Source organism: Ascaphus truei, chromosome 18 (genome assembly GCF_040206685.1).
Source record: "Ascaphus truei isolate aAscTru1 chromosome 18, aAscTru1.hap1, whole genome shotgun sequence".
In the NCBI taxonomy this organism is placed as follows: Eukaryota; Metazoa; Chordata; class Amphibia; order Anura; family Ascaphidae; genus Ascaphus; species Ascaphus truei.
In genome coordinates this window covers 1,104,153-1,119,097 of record NC_134500.1, presented here as the reverse complement: position 1 = coordinate 1,119,097, position 14,945 = coordinate 1,104,153, and the positions used below count along the sequence as shown (strand labels likewise).

Sequence of the window (14,945 nt, the reverse complement as noted above, 5' to 3'; positions counted from 1 at the left end):
TGCAGTGCTAGAGAGCGTATGAGCGGTGCTAGTGAGTGGTGTGTGCGGTGCTAGAGAGCGGTATGTGCGGTGCTAGAGAGCGGTATGTGCGGTGCTAGCGAGCGGTGTGTGCGGTGCTAGAGAGCGTATGAGCGGTGTGTGTGGTGCTAGAGAGCGGTGTGTGCGGTGCTAGAGAGCGGTGTGTGCGGTGCTAGAGAGCGGTATGTGTGGTGCTAGCGAGCGGTGTGTGCGGTGCTAGAGAGTGGTATGAGCGGTGTGTGCGGTGCTAGAGAGCGGTGTGTGCGGTGCTAGAGAGCGGTGTGTGCGGTGCTAGAGAGCGGTGTGTGCGGTGCTAGAGAGCAGTGTGTGCGGTGCTAGAGAGCGGTGTGTGCGGTGCTAGAGAGCGGTGTGTGCGGTGCTAGAGAGCGGTGTGTGCGGTGCTAGAGAGCGGTGTGTGCGGTGCTAGAGAGCGGTGTGTGCGGTGCTAGAGAGCGGTATGAGCGGTGTGTGCGGTGCTAGCGAGCGGTGTGTGCGGTGCTAGAGAGCAGTGTGTGCGGTGCTAGAGAGCGGTGTGTGCGGTGCTAGAGAGCGGTGTGTGCGGTGCTAGAGAGCGGTGTGTGCGGTGCTAGAGAGCGGTGTGTGCGGTGCTAGAGAGCGGTGTGTGCGGTGCTAGAGAGCGGTATGAGCGGTGTGTGCGGTGCTAGCGAGCGGTGTGTGCGGTGCTAGAGAGCGGTATGTGCGGTGCTAGAGAGCGGTATGTGCGGTGCTAGCGAGCGGTGTGTGCGGTGCTAGAGAGCGGTGTGTGCGGTGCTAGAGAGCGGTGTGTGCGGTGCTAGAGAGCGGTATGTGCGGTGCTAGAGCCTATGAGCGGTGTGTGCGGTGCTAGAGAGCGGTATGTGCGGTGCTAGCAAGCGTTGTGTGCAGTGCTAGAGAGCGGTATGTGCGGTGCTAGAGAGCGTATGAGCGGTGTGTGTGGTGCTAGAGAGCGGTGTGTGCGGTGCTAGAGAGCGGTATGTGCGGTGCTAGCGAGCGGTGTGTGCGGTGCTAGAGAGCGTATGAGCGGTGTGTGTGGCGCTAGAGAGCGGTGTGTGCGGTGCTAGAGAGCGGTGTGTGCGGTGCTAGAGAGCGGTATGTGCGGTGCTAGAGAGCGGTGTGTGCGGTGCTAGAGAGCGGTGTGTGCGGTGCTAGAGAGCAGTGTGTGCGGTGCTAGAGAGCGGTGTGTGCGGTGCTAGAGAGCGGTGTGTGTGGTGCTAGAGAGCGGTGTGTGTGGTGCTAGCGAGCGGTGTGTGCGGTGCTAGAGAGCGTATGAGCGGTGTGTGTAGTGCTAGAGAGCGGTGTGTGCGGTGCTAGAGAGCGGTATGTGCGGTGCTAGAGAGCGTATGAGCGGTGTGTGTGGTGCTAGAGAGCGGTGTGAGCGGTGTGTGCGGTGCTAGAGAGCGGTATGTGCTGTTCTAGCAAGGGTTGTGTGCAGTGCTAGAGAGCGTATGAGCGGTGCTAGTGAGTGGTGTGTGCGGTGCTAGAGAGCGGTATGTGCGGTGCTAGAGAGCGGTATGTGCGGTGCTAGAGAGCGGTATGTGCGGTGTGTGTGGTGCTCGAGAGCGGTGTGTGCGGTGCTAGCGAGCGGTGTGTGCGGTGCTAGAGAGCGTATGAGCGGTGTGTGTGGTGCTCGAGAGCGGTGTGTGCGGTGCTAGAGAGCGGTGTGTGCGGTTCTAGAGAGCGGTATGTGTGGTGCTAGCGAGCGGTGTGTGCGGTTCTAGAGAGCGGTATGTGTGGTGCTAGCGAGCGGTGTGTGCGGTGCTAGAGAGTGGTATGAGCGGTGTGTGCGGTGCTAGAGAGTGGTATGTGCGGTGCTAGAGAGCGTATGAGCGGTGTGTGTGGTGCTAGAGAGCGGTATGTGCGGTGCTAGCGAGCGGTGTGTGCGGTGCTAGAGAGCGTATGAGCGGTGTGTGTGGTGCTAGAGAGCGGTGTGTGCGGTGCTAGCGAGCGGTGTGTGCGGTGCTAGCGAGCGGTATGTGCGGTGCTAGAGAGCGGTGTGTGTGGTGCTAGAGAGCGGTGTGTGTGGTGCTAGCGAGCGGTGTGTGCGGTGCTAGCGAGCGGTGTGTGAGGTGCTAGCGAGCGGTGTGTGCGGTGCTAGAGAGCGTATGAGCGGTGTGTGTGGTGCTAGAGAGCGGTGTGTGCGGTGCTAGAGAGCGGTATGTGCGGTGCTAGCGAGCGGTGTGTGCGGTGCTAGCGAGCGGTGTGTGCGGTGCTAGCGAGCGGTATGTGCGGTGCTAGAGAGCGGTGTGTGTGGTGCTAGAGAGCGGTGTGTGTGGTGCTAGCGAGCGGTGTGTGCGGTGCTAGAGAGCGGTATGTGCGGTGCTAGAGAGCGGTGTGTGCGGTGCTAGCGAGCGGTGTGTGCGGTGCTAGAGAGCGGTGTGTGTGGTGCTAGAGAGCGGTGTGTGTGGTGCTAGAGAGCGGTGTGTGCGGTGCTAGCGAGCGGTGTGTGCGGTGCTAGCGAGCGGTGTGTGCGGTGCTAGAGAGCGGTGTGTGTGGTGCTAGAGAGCGGTGTGTGTGGTGCTAGAGAGCGGTGTGTGCGGTGCTAGCGAGCGGTGTGTGCGGTGCTAGCGAGCGGTGTGTGCGGTGCTAGAGAGCAGCAGGGCAGGCTGGACAGCACTTGTAAATCTGACATCATTGACATAAACCGACCATAGAATAAAGTGGTGCTAATTGTGCAGTTGGGTCACTCCTACGACAATGAAAAATGGGCTTGTAAGAACGATCAATTTGTGGGATTCAAGGCAGGAATGATATAGATTCCGTCCTGCTCAGCGAGTTCAGCTGTATTATAATCAGACTAATATGTTCTTCAGCAAGCGCCACACAGCAAGAGAATCAGGGCAAGACAGACAGAAAAAGACAAAACACACGTGGGCTTATTCATTAAACTGGGATAGTGCCACGTACAGAATCCCGTCAATGGGAGTTCAACCCCCATAGTGTAAAAACAAGGGCTTACAGTAAGTCTTCCTAATGTTTCCTAACCATACACAGGTACCTTAAAGTAACATTGTGTAACCCCTTTTGGGATTACTATATTTACTTCAAAGGTTAATGGGCCCAGGAGGGGTTAACTGTGTGGGTTGCTACAGTGTGGCAGGGTCTCGTCACTTGGTGTGGAGTTCCTGGCTAGAAACCTTAACCATGTGACCGTCTGGAAAATCGGTGAGGTTGACATGTCTTAATAAATTTAAAGTCAGGAGAGTCTTATCCTGATGTGCCCCTTACCTTCGTGCAATAGCACCGCTTGTGGAGCAGAACCTGCCTTTTTGCGGTGAAATATATTTTTCTTATATTGGGCTTGACGGGAAGATTCGTTGACAGCGCTGATTGTGATGAATTTGGCTTTCAGCGTGACCTCAGGAACGACGTATTAAAAGTGAGACATTTAAGTTTGAAAAATAATTCGCTCTTCTAGGCTGAAATTAACACAATTACTCACAGAAAATAATTTCTCCCTTATGTAGTTTGAAGGGAAAGAGTATTAGCTGTTCTTACGTAAGTAAAGCCAATGTAATATCTAAAAAGCAAACGACTGCCAGATTTTAGTGCATAACTGTAGGGTCACTTCTATAGGTCTGTCTCCATCACTTCTATAGGTCTGTCTCCATCACAGCATCACTTCTATAGGTCTGTCTCCATCACAGCATCACTTCTATAGGTCTGACTCCATCACTTCTATAGGTCTGTCTACATCATACCATCACTTCTATAGGTCTGTCTCCATCACAGCATCACTTCTATAGGTCTGTCTCCATCACAGCATCACTTCTATAGGTCTGACTCCATCACTTCTATAGGTCTGTCTACATCATACCATCACTTCTATAGGTCTGTCTCCATCATAGCATCACTTCTATAGGTCTGACTCCATCACTTCTATAGGTCTGTCTACATCATACCATCACTTTTATAGGTCTGTCTCCATCACAGCATCACTTCTATAGGCCTGACTCCATCACTTCTATAGGTCTGTCTACATCATACCATCACTTCTACAGGTCTGTCTCCATCATAGCATCACTTCTATAGGTCTGACTCCATCACTTCTATAGGTCTGTCCCCATCACACCATCACTTCTATAGGTCTGACCCCATCACACCATCACTTCTATAGGTCTGACTCCATCACTTCTATAGGTCTGTCTACATCATACCATCACTGCTATAGGTCTGTCCCCATCACACCATCACTTCTATATGGCTGTCTCCATCACACATCACTTCTATAGGTCTGTCTACATCACTTCTATAGGTCTGTCTCCATCACACCATCACTTCTATAGGTCTGTCTCCATCACTTCTATAGGTCTGTCTCCATCACACCATCACTTCTATTGGTCTGTCTTCATCACACCATCACTTCTATAGGTCTGTCTCCATCACTTCTATAGGTCTGTCTCCGTCACAGCATCAGTTCTATAGGTCTGTCTCCATCACAGCATCACTTCTATAGGGCTGTCTCCATCACAGCATCACTTATATAGGCCTGTCTACATCACTTCTATAGGTCTGTCTCCATCACAGCATCACTTCTATAGGCCTGTCTCCATCACAGCATCACTTCTATAGGTCTGTCTCCATCACTTCTATAGGTCTGTCTCCATCACACCATCACTTACAGCAGAAGCCCCTGTTTACAAAAAAAGTTATGTACCTGAACCAGGGGATCCCCAGAGCTGATCTGCTGTTCCAAATCTCCAGGGACCCCTTCGTTTCTGAAATGTTTGCGTTTTTTTGTGTCAGAGTGTGAGTGTGACACACAAGTGACAAACATGGCCTCAGAGTCCCCAGTACAAAGTCACATCTCCTATTGGTGCCGGAGCAATTCCAGAGCCTGACCTCATAGCCATATTGTGTCCACTGGCCAAGTATTATTGAGTAGAACTTGATATATTGGCAACACAGATACTCTGAGAGTATAAAACTATATCCCCTCCAAAAAAGCAATACACACACACACACACACACACACACACACACACACACACACACACACACACGTAATGAGAGAGCAGGGCACTAGAACTTAGTGTCAGTGATAGTAGGATTCCCGAAGTGTCAGCTCCCATCGCCTCTGTATGAGAGGACTCTCCCACTGGTCATTATTGTGAAATGTGACATGTTTACCATATATGCATTTTGAAGTGTTTTAATATGAGCTCCTCTCAATAACTTGGGGCAATTACACCGCTGCGCACGGATCTGGGACTCAACACAAAAGCCTTATTCTAAAAACACATTGTTAGGGACCTGTATTAGTGAATCTCCCTTAGCAGTGCCATAGTCTGTGTGACTGTTACAGTATATGTGATGAAGACATCGTTTTCTAGTCTCTTTAACTCCAGTAGTTGAATGTCCATTTATTTAGCCTCAGAGGCAGCTGCTGCTAAGGCCATTTGTTCTGAACTCCAGGTTACTTGGAGAGCTGCTGCATCCCTGCATTCCTTGCATCTCCTGGTTCAAAACAGTCATCTTCCTTGCCCGAAATGAGGACATCGAGCAGCGGAAGGAACCCGTCATGGATGAACTGGTGTCAGTGTCGGACAACATTTTGCCCCCTCCACAGCAGCGCTGAAGGCCTTTCCGAAAATGGATGGTAAAAAGTCCATAAGTAATGGGATCCAAGCAGGCATTGACTAGGCCAAAGATAAAAAGGATGTGTGTTAAGGACTGTGAAACCTTCTCCTCCATTGTCTGTGGGTAGAACCAGTACCAGAGCCCAAGGAGATAGTAGGGTGTCCAACAGATGATGAAAGAGCTGACAATTACAATGCTCATCTTTAGAGTCCTCATCCGCGCTTTTGGGATGTTGTTCTTCGAGCGTCGCAGGTACACTTCTTTGGAAGAAACTGAAACACAGAACATTTCATTTCATATAAAAGGTTTTCTACCAAGGAAGATGAACTCTAGGATAGATATAGGTGTCGCTGGTAAAGTAAGCATCTCAGCAGCGGCGGATTTCCAGCTCGTACACCCCATGGCACTTTCCTTGTGCCGCCGCCTCCGTGCTACCGCCCTCCGTCTTCTTCAAAATCACAGCGTCATTGTCACATGGCGTCTCGTTGCCACGATGTCATGTTGCCATGGCAATGAGATGCCGTGTGATGTCGCAGTGTCATTTGATGCTGCAGAAAGAAGGCGGAGGAAGCAGGTCAGGAACTTCCCATCAGGCCCGAGAGCGCGGTCTCCGTGTATGGGGGCGGAAATTTTGACGCCCAAGCCTATCGGGCCTAATGGTAAATCCGCCATTGCGTATCAGTGTAGCGTGGAAAAGGTGCTAATTTGCATCGATGAAATGTTTTCTTTACTTTCAGTGAAACACAATTTATCAGAACTACTAAGATAAATATTCCCATTTCCAATATATCTGTCAACACTTTCAAATAAATTTGCTTTTATACAATCATTTGCTGCCAATAATACAAACAATATATCAGAGATAATTATGTAAGTATAAAGACTAAATATTACTTGATTATAAAATGATTTACAATTTATATGGATATAATTCCTTTTATATCATACCAGTTATAATTGTGAAGGCAAATATGCCTTTAGTGCACGATCGTGAAGTGATTATATGGAGTAATAGGATGATCTGATTGGAAGTTAATCATAACGTATCATAGTTACATAGTGTGTGAGTGAAGGGTTAACTCCCTCACTCTGCAGGCAGGCAGATCACACCCTAGATGTACGCTGTGCTAGGATGTGGACAATTAGCTCCAGAGCAGGGCTTTAAAAGGCAGGAAGTGGGTCCCTGTTCCAGAACCTGCAGAGATGGGTCAAGAGGCTATGTGGACTGCCCACAAGGGTGCGCCTGGGAGCTACAGAACTCTGCAGCCATGAATGAGGTGAGCTAGGAAGAAGTCAAGCTGGCCAGAGGATGTGCCTGGCACAGGAAATGGACTTACCTCAGGAGCCTAAAGTAAGGACAATTTAGTCTGCCTTTGTTACACTGCCGGTGATTCAGCTATCCCTGAGTTTGTTTAACCGGTAAGCGTGGTAGACATTCGAGATAGTTAGGGGCAAGATGGGTACTGTGTAGTTAGTGCTCAGAGAGGAGCTAAGCATTTTGTTTTATTGTTTATGTTTTATGCCTGTAAGAATAAACCTGCTAACAGATTCTTATGCTTCCTGCCTTTAATGTGTCCGAGTTGTCAAAATAGTTGCATAGTAACATAGTAGATGAGGTAGAAAAAAAACATATGTCTAATATTGGATTATTCCCTGGATCAGCATCCTTCCCATGTTTACTTATTTGGTATATCCCTGTATACCTTTCTTTTCTAAAAAGATGTCCAACCATTTTTTGAACAAATCTATTGTATCTGCCATCACAGTCTCCATGGGTAATGAATCCCACATAGTAACTGCCCTTACTGTAAAGAACCCTTTCCTTTGTTGCTGGTGAAATCTCCTTTCCTCCAACCTTAAGGGATGGCCCGAGTCCTTTGTACTGCCCGTGGGATGAATAGTTCTTTTGAAAGCTTCCTGTATTGTCCCCGAATATATTTGTATATAGTTATCATATCCCCTCTTAGACGCCTCTTTTCTAATGTAAATAAATCTAATTTAGCTAGCCTCGCCTCATAAGTTAGAATGTCCATCCCCTTTCATTTGGTGGCTCTTCTCTGCACTCTCTCTAGTTCCATAATGTCTTTTCTAAGGAGTGGTGCCCAAACTGTACTCCATACTGTCGTGTCCAAAATCCCAAAGACATTCCCAGCACTGGCAACCCCTTTGGGATTTTGGACAAGATTATTTTTGTAGGATTTCGGGTCTTTCCTTGTTCCCGTTGCACCATCACTGACACATTACTCTTTCACAGTCCCATTGTTAAGTGCTATATAGGGTTTTGTAGGAGCACAAATGCTATGTCCCTTCATATCCATTCATATATGCAGAGGTAACCGTACCGGGGGAATATAATGATTAAGGATACAGTTCTCAAGTTCCAATGTCACACGAATTGACACATTAATCCCTGAAGATATAGGTGAGGATCTCATCCATTCTCCTCTCCTTGGGGAATTCCATGAAATATAAGAGTACTCACTGTTGGTTCCCTGCAGGTCCTCAAGCGTGCAGCCACGTCCGAGATCCAAGAATGTGAAAAAGTGTAGTGTGTGGTGCACAGCGGCAAGAACAGGTCATGTGGCAACTCCTTGATAAAGTGCCAACAGCACGAAACGCGTAGGAGGGATGTACTCTTTACCGTTTTTTAATGCAGCTTGAATAAACATAATTTTTTATTGCCACATGACCTGTTCTTGCCGCTGTGCACCACACACACTACACTTTTTCACACCATTGTTAAGTGCTGCCTATTCCTTAGACTTTTTGCATAATGTTCTCATGTTCCGAGACTCTTTCTTTTCTTTCTCCCTTCCATCTTTATTCCCGCCATGTCAGATGTGGTATAAACTTGTTTTACATTTAACACAAATGCAAGCAAAAAAAAGGTGTGTGTGGCGAGCACGCGCATTGTAAGGGAAATTTCTTTGCGTTTTGTCACTGTCAAAAGTGTTTTATTCTATGAAAACCATTGTGTGTGTTTAAAACAGCATGCATTGGCTTGACGATTTGCTTGTGTAATACGAGCTTGAGACAAAAGGTGGCACTGAGTGCTCATTTGCATGTCATTTCCCAGAATCCCTTGCTGCACTGGAAGCGCTGTATGCTGGGTGATAATGGGGAAAGACAGGGTTGCAGACCTGTCTAAGACATGCAAATGAACATACAGTAATATTTACAGTTGGTATATATATATATATATATATATATATATATATATATATACAGTGTTCGACAAACCTATACATTTGCATGCCCCGGGCGAGTGGATTTAACATCGTGGCGAGCTCCTATTGGCCCAAGCAGCACACGTGTGTTACTAGGTGGCGAGTAGATTTTTTTGTTCGGCGAGTAGATTTTTTGGTGATTTGTCGACCACTGTATATATATATATATATATATATACAGTATATATATATATAGTTCAGAATAAATGAGTTCTTCAGTATTAGGTGATACCTTTTTTATTGGACTAACAATTTATGTCATAGGACAAGCTTTCGAGAGTTCTCCTCTCCTTCAGGTCAAGCAATACTAGGTCCTATGACATAAATTGTTAGTCCAATAAAAAAAAGGTATCACCTAATACTGAAGAACTCATTTATTCTGCACTATCGCAACTGGACTAACACGGCTATTTTCTGATATATATATATATATATATATATATATATATATTCACTGTGAATTCCTCTGAGTGTGAGTGATTGAGTTGCTGAGTGAGTGGGTGGGTGAGTGAGTGGGTGGGTGAGTGAGTGTGTGGTTTGTCTCTAGGAGCGCAATGGTTTATTTATGGAATGTATCAATTTGCCTCCGATTTTTAATGGGGCCTCTGAAGTTCCTACCTTTTCCTTCACGCCGCGCTCCTCCTTCTTCAGCGTCACATGATGCCGCAACGTCACATTACCTTGGCAACGCAATGCTGTGTGATGTCACAGCATCATTTGACGCTGAAGGAGGAGGGTGGTGGTACCAGCTAAGTGCCTAAGGGCGGCAGTTTTGTAAATCCACTACTGATTATGCCCCAAATATCTATGTAGTTACAGCTACTGTTGCTATTCTTTTTGTACAGTGATAGATTGATATTCTTTTTTCTTGTAAACAGAAAATCCTAAGGAATACACGTTCTCTCGTTCTCTCGTTCTAACGTTCTCTTGGCCTCACGTTCTCGCGGCCTCGCGTTCTCGCGGCCTCGCGGTCTCTCGTTCTCACGTTCTCTCGGCGTCGCGTTCTCTCGGTCTCTCGTTCTCGCGTTCTCTCGGCCTCACGTTCTCTCGGTCTCGCGTTCTCGCGGTCTCTCGTTCTCGCGGCCTCGCGTTCTCTCGTTCTCGCGGTCTCGCGTTCTCGCGGTCTCTCGTTCTCACGGTCTCGCGGTCTCTCGGTCTCACGTTCTCGCGGTCTCACGTTCTCGCGGTCTCACGTTCTCACGTTCTCGCGGTCTCTCGGTCTCTCGGTCTCGCGTTCTCTCGTTCTCGCGGTCTCGCGTTCTCGCGGTCTCGCGGTCTCGCGTTCTCGCGGTCTCGCAGTCTCACGTTCTCTCGGTCTCACGTTCTCTCGGTCTCACGTTCTCTCGGTCTCACATTCTCTCGGCCTCTCGTTCTCGCGGTCTCACGTTCTCTCGGTCTCACGTTCTCTCGGTCTCACGTTCTCTCGGCCTCTCGTTCTCGCGGTCTCACGTTCTCGCGGCCTCACGTTCTCGCGGTCTCATGGTCTCGCGGTCTCACGTTCTCGCGGTCTCGCGGTCTCACATTCTCGCGGTCTCACGTTCTCTCGTTCTCGCGGTCTCACGTTCTCGCGGTCTCTCGGTCTCACACTGTTTGTCGCTACTCTGGCCCAAACCTTCCTGAGTAGGAATCTCAGTACCTTTTGTATCAGTTTCCTTTCATTTGTTTGTCATTCTAGTTACTGTAGCTTCTGTTCCTCCGCGGTACTGCGCTGCCGAATGTGTTCTCGCTTCATAAGTAAACTATGAGAATGGTAATAGTAACCATATTGTTTTGCTGTTGGTTGTTAATACTGTGTCATATATAACGTATTTTGCATTGCTGTAACTCGTTAGTGCTTCTTGGAACACATTAAAGCATTTAACAAATTTGAAATAAGGAAATAAATTGTAATACCGTGTTGTTCACTCGCTTTAGAACGGCAGTGCCAGTTTTGTGTATGTACCAAAGTTATATTCTCTTGATAACAATGACAATTCAATCATACGAGCAGCGCAGGAAGCCTTGGCTAGTGATGGCCACATACAGTGCGTCCCATACGATAATAGTTTTGATGGCTATATCTATAAACTAAGGTAACAACCATGGATAGGAAAGTCATTGCCGACGTTACTAAAAGAGACCAAAGAGGTGACACTGCTCTGTTAATTCCTTAAATTGATTGTTACACCTCTGTAATAGCAAGAATACTGGCATGCAGAGGCTCAATACACAGAGTATGCTTTGCGTGATGAAAACTCACGTGTTCCCTTGCTCATACGTCTGGAGATCTCCAGCAGAATCCTTGAGTAGCAGGAGATCATGATCAGCAGGGGCAGGAGGAACAAGCAGACGAAGCTCACCATGTTGTAGCAGGTTTCTTGCCAATGCTCGGGGAAGCTGCCTCGGGTGGTGCACTGGGTGAAATTTTGGGGCTCAGTGATGGTAACGGTGTGAAACAGAAACAGCTAAAGAAACAGAACGTCTGTGAGTCAGAAACATTTCCAAACCAAACAAATTCTAACCATTTTTTTAAACGATTGAATCTATGTACTCGTAACATAGAAACATACAATGTGACAGCAGATAAGTAGCAGGTAGTCCCCCGTCTTAACGCATGGGCACGCTGGGCAGTTACCCGGGGGGCCCACGAGCATGGGGGACCCACGCTAATCTATGCACAGACCAGAATTTAACACTCATTTTCCGATCACCCGCCTCAACATTCAAATCTCCGCTAACTCGGTAGAAGGAGAAAATGACGACTTGCAGCGGAGAGTCGGCGTGTCTGCATTCGCGAGAGAAATGTCGGCGTTTTTATTGCGTGCAATGTTATGGACGCAGAATATTGTAACGGTTTCCCCGGGGGCAATTAACATGTTTATTCCTGTGAGGGGTTGTGTGGGCCGGGCCCAGTGCCCTCTCTCCCCCCCTCCCCCCCGACGCGCTCACCCCCCCAGTGCACGGCTCTGCCCGGGGCCGATAATGCTGTTAAGACGGCCCTGAGCCATACAGATCCCTGGGGCTTTCTTTTGTATTTCGGATTTAGGCTAATGTCTATCCCAGGTGTAGTTGAATTTCCTAACTGTATGAGCCCCTACCACCTCTGCTGGGAAGCTGTTCCATGACTCTAGCACCCTTTCTGTGAATAAGTACTTCCTTACATTCCTTTAGCCTAAATGGAATAACATAACCTTTCACACATCATGCTTCTGCTGCGCATCATTCTGATTTAAATGCATGCAACTGAATGTCTATAGAACATTACATATAATACTTATTACTCAGATAATAATGCATTATTTGTACAGTAAAATGTCAATCTCTGAATGTCTTTTACCAACTGAGATTTTTGTAACCTTTTTGTTACCCTGTCCAGCAACTCTCTAATTTCACTGACTCAAAATGAAAAACTGATTATGCATTGTTCCTTCTAACTCGGGTATAAAAGCATTGTTCCTTCTAACTCGGGTATAAAAGCATTGTTCCTTCTAACTCGGGTATAAAAGCATTGTTCCTTCTAACTCGGGAATAAAAGCATTGTTCCTTTTAACTCTTGTATAAAAGCATTGTTCCTTCTAACTTGGGTATAAAAGCATTGTTCCTTCTAACTCGGGTATAAAAGCATTGTTCCTTCTAACTCGGGTATAAAAGCATTGTTCCTTCTAACTCGGGTATAAAAGCATTGTTCCTTCAATGGGGCCTATGCAGAGAGCAGCGAATTTTAAAATTGGCGAATTTATTAAAAAGTAGCTTTTTTGGAGAGTTTTAATCTCCATATGCAGAAAAGTGCGAATTCTGCTATGTTTAACATGGATGCGTGTGGCGAGTTTAAATTGGCGAGATGCGCGCTTCAGAAATGTGTTAAAACAAATTCGCGCCTTTTTTTTTCCCTTTGCAATGGCCGCGAGCGGCAGTTTTTTTTGGCGAGGCAAAACGGAGACAATCGCGCCATTTTATTGGCGCGAACAGCCGCTAGATGCCGTTCGCGCCTCTCTGCATACGGATATTTTTAAAACTGGCGAGATTGAGGTTCTCGCCAGCCGCGAGGCGAGTTTTACAAATAGAAAAGAAAAATTGGCGCGTTTTTCGGAACTCGCCATTTTCTGCTGCTTTCTGCGCGATTTTCTCCAAAAAATGGCGAATTTCGAAATAGCGCTGCTCTCTGCATAGGCCCCTAACTCGGGTATAAAAGCATTGTTCCTTCTAACTCGGGTATAAAAGCATTGTTCCTTCTAACTCGGGTATAAAAGCATTGTTCCTTCTAACTCGGGTATAAAAGCATTGTTCCTTCTAACTCGGGTATAAAAGCATTGTTCCTTCAATGGGGCCTATGCAGAGAGCAGCGAATTTTAAAATTGGCGAATTTATTAAAAAGTAGCTTTTTTGGAGAGTTTTAATCTCCATATGCAGAAAAGTGCGAATTCTGCTATGTTTAACATGGATGCGTGTGGCGAGTTTAAATTGGCGAGATGCGCGCTTCAGAAATGTGTTAAAACAAATTCGCGCCTTTTTTTTTCCCTTTGCAATGGCCGCGAGCGGCAGTTTTTTTTGGCGAGGCAAAACGGAGACAATCGCGCCATTTTATTGGCGCGAACAGCCGCTAGATGCCGTTCGCGCCTCTCTGCATACGGATATTTTTAAAACTGGCGAGATTGAGGTTCTCGCCAGCCGCGAGGCGAGTTTTACAAATAGAAAAGAAAAATTGGCGCGTTTTTCGGAACTCGCCATTTTCTGCTGCTTTCTGCGCGATTTTCTCCAAAAAATGGCGAATTTCGAAATAGCGCTGCTCTCTGCATAGGCCCCTAACTCGGGTATAAAAGCATTGTTCCTTCTAACTCGGGTATAAAAGCATTGTTCCTTCTAACTCGGGTATAAAAGCATTGTTCCTTCTAACTCGGGTATAAAAGCATTGTTCCTTCTAACTCGGGTATAAAAGCATTGTTCCTTCTAACTCGGGTATAAAAGCATTGTTCCTTCTAACTCGGGTATAAAAGCATTGTTCCTTCTAACTCGGGTATAAAAGCATTGTTCCTTCTAACTCGGGTATAAAAGCATTGTTCTGGTGCAAACGAATATGATTCAGGTCTATAAAACGGTTACTCCCGGCACCTGGTTCATGATTGTTCCGCAATGTATTTCTAGCGGCTTCTCTTCTAAACTAGCGATCAATACTTGTAGAAGTTCTGTAATGTACAGCTGAGATCAATGCTGTTTTATTACAGATATCTATGGAGACGCCTTTAGCAACGTACCATGACGACCAAGTGCACACAGCTAGTAATGAGTTTGTAGCGTCTTAAATATAATAAATGTGCAGAATATACCTGTGGCAAAGACAGCATGACACTCATGAGCCAGGCTGCAGACAGCATTATCTTGTTCTTTTTCTTCGCCTCGCTGATGGCCAGCGGGTTGAGGATGGCAGACTGCCGATCCACACTGATCACCACAGTGACGAAGGCGCATGAATACATGGCGAGAAGCTTCAGAAACATGAGGATCCTACAGGCGATGTCCCCAGCTATCCACTGCACCGTGATATTCCAAATAGCATCCAGTGGCATGACCACAAAAGTCACAAGGAGATCTGCCGTGGTGAGGTTAAGGATTAGGACTCGCACATGAGACCTTTTCTTACGGCTGGTGCGGGCAGCTGCCCATAGCACAGCCAAATTGCAAAAAGCCGACACAGCAAAAATAACAAACGTGATGCTGACGCGCGCTTTAGCAGCAGGCGAGAATGTGGGCAGCTGGAAATGGGCTCGAGATGCATCTGATGAGGACCTGTTTGGGTCCAGTCCACACGTGCTGCTGGCCCATCGCACATTGCTGCAGTTGATGCTGTTCAGCTCTTTAGTAACATTCATTTCTGGAGATAGGAGAAGATTACTTTTTTTTACAGAAGTTGAGATACTTTAAAAGCTTTTAGAAAAACAATCGCAGGTGCTAAAGGAATCTCATTGTGAGTCCTGGTTTAAAGCAGCAGTTCAAGAAATATCCGACATGTGTGTTTTTTTTAATAAATCAGTTCTGTACTGTGAGAAAATACTTGAAGCATTTAACAAATGAAAAAAAAAGTTTTAAAGACATTTTTAATGTTTCTAATGTAGGAAGCATTTCCAAAGTGACAGCCCCCCCGCCCCT

General features: G+C 46.9%; 1 protein-coding gene across 1 annotated transcript; it reads right to left on the bottom strand.

Moving 5' to 3' along the window:
- Nucleotides 1-5,219: 5,219 nt before the first annotated feature.
- LOC142469243 (gonadotropin-releasing hormone II receptor-like) lies at nt 5,220-14,674 on the bottom strand. Its single transcript, XM_075576197.1, has 3 exons — nt 14,126-14,674; nt 11,062-11,266; nt 5,220-5,867 (listed from the first exon to the last, which is right to left on the bottom strand). Exons 1-3 carry the CDS (start codon nt 14,666-14,668, stop codon nt 5,389-5,391), a joined length of 1,227 nt encoding a protein of 408 aa, XP_075432312.1. The 5' UTR covers nt 14,669-14,674; the 3' UTR covers nt 5,220-5,388.
- Between the last annotated feature and the right edge of the window lie 271 nt (nt 14,675-14,945).

Bases quoted from the DNA above. Each gene is read 5' to 3' on its own strand.
- LOC142469243 (XM_075576197.1), bottom strand. From the start codon at position 14,668: ATGAATGTTACTAAAGAGCTGAACAGCATCAACTGCAGCAATGTGCGA. The intron at 11,267-14,125 runs GTATATTCTGCA...CTGTTTCTTTAG, and splicing joins TCATGCTGTCTTTGCCACAG to CTGTTTCTGTTTCACACCGT. The intron at 5,868-11,061 runs GTGAGTTTTCAT...TCTGTGTTTCAG, and splicing joins ACGTATGAGCAAGGGAACAC to TTTCTTCCAAAGAAGTGTAC.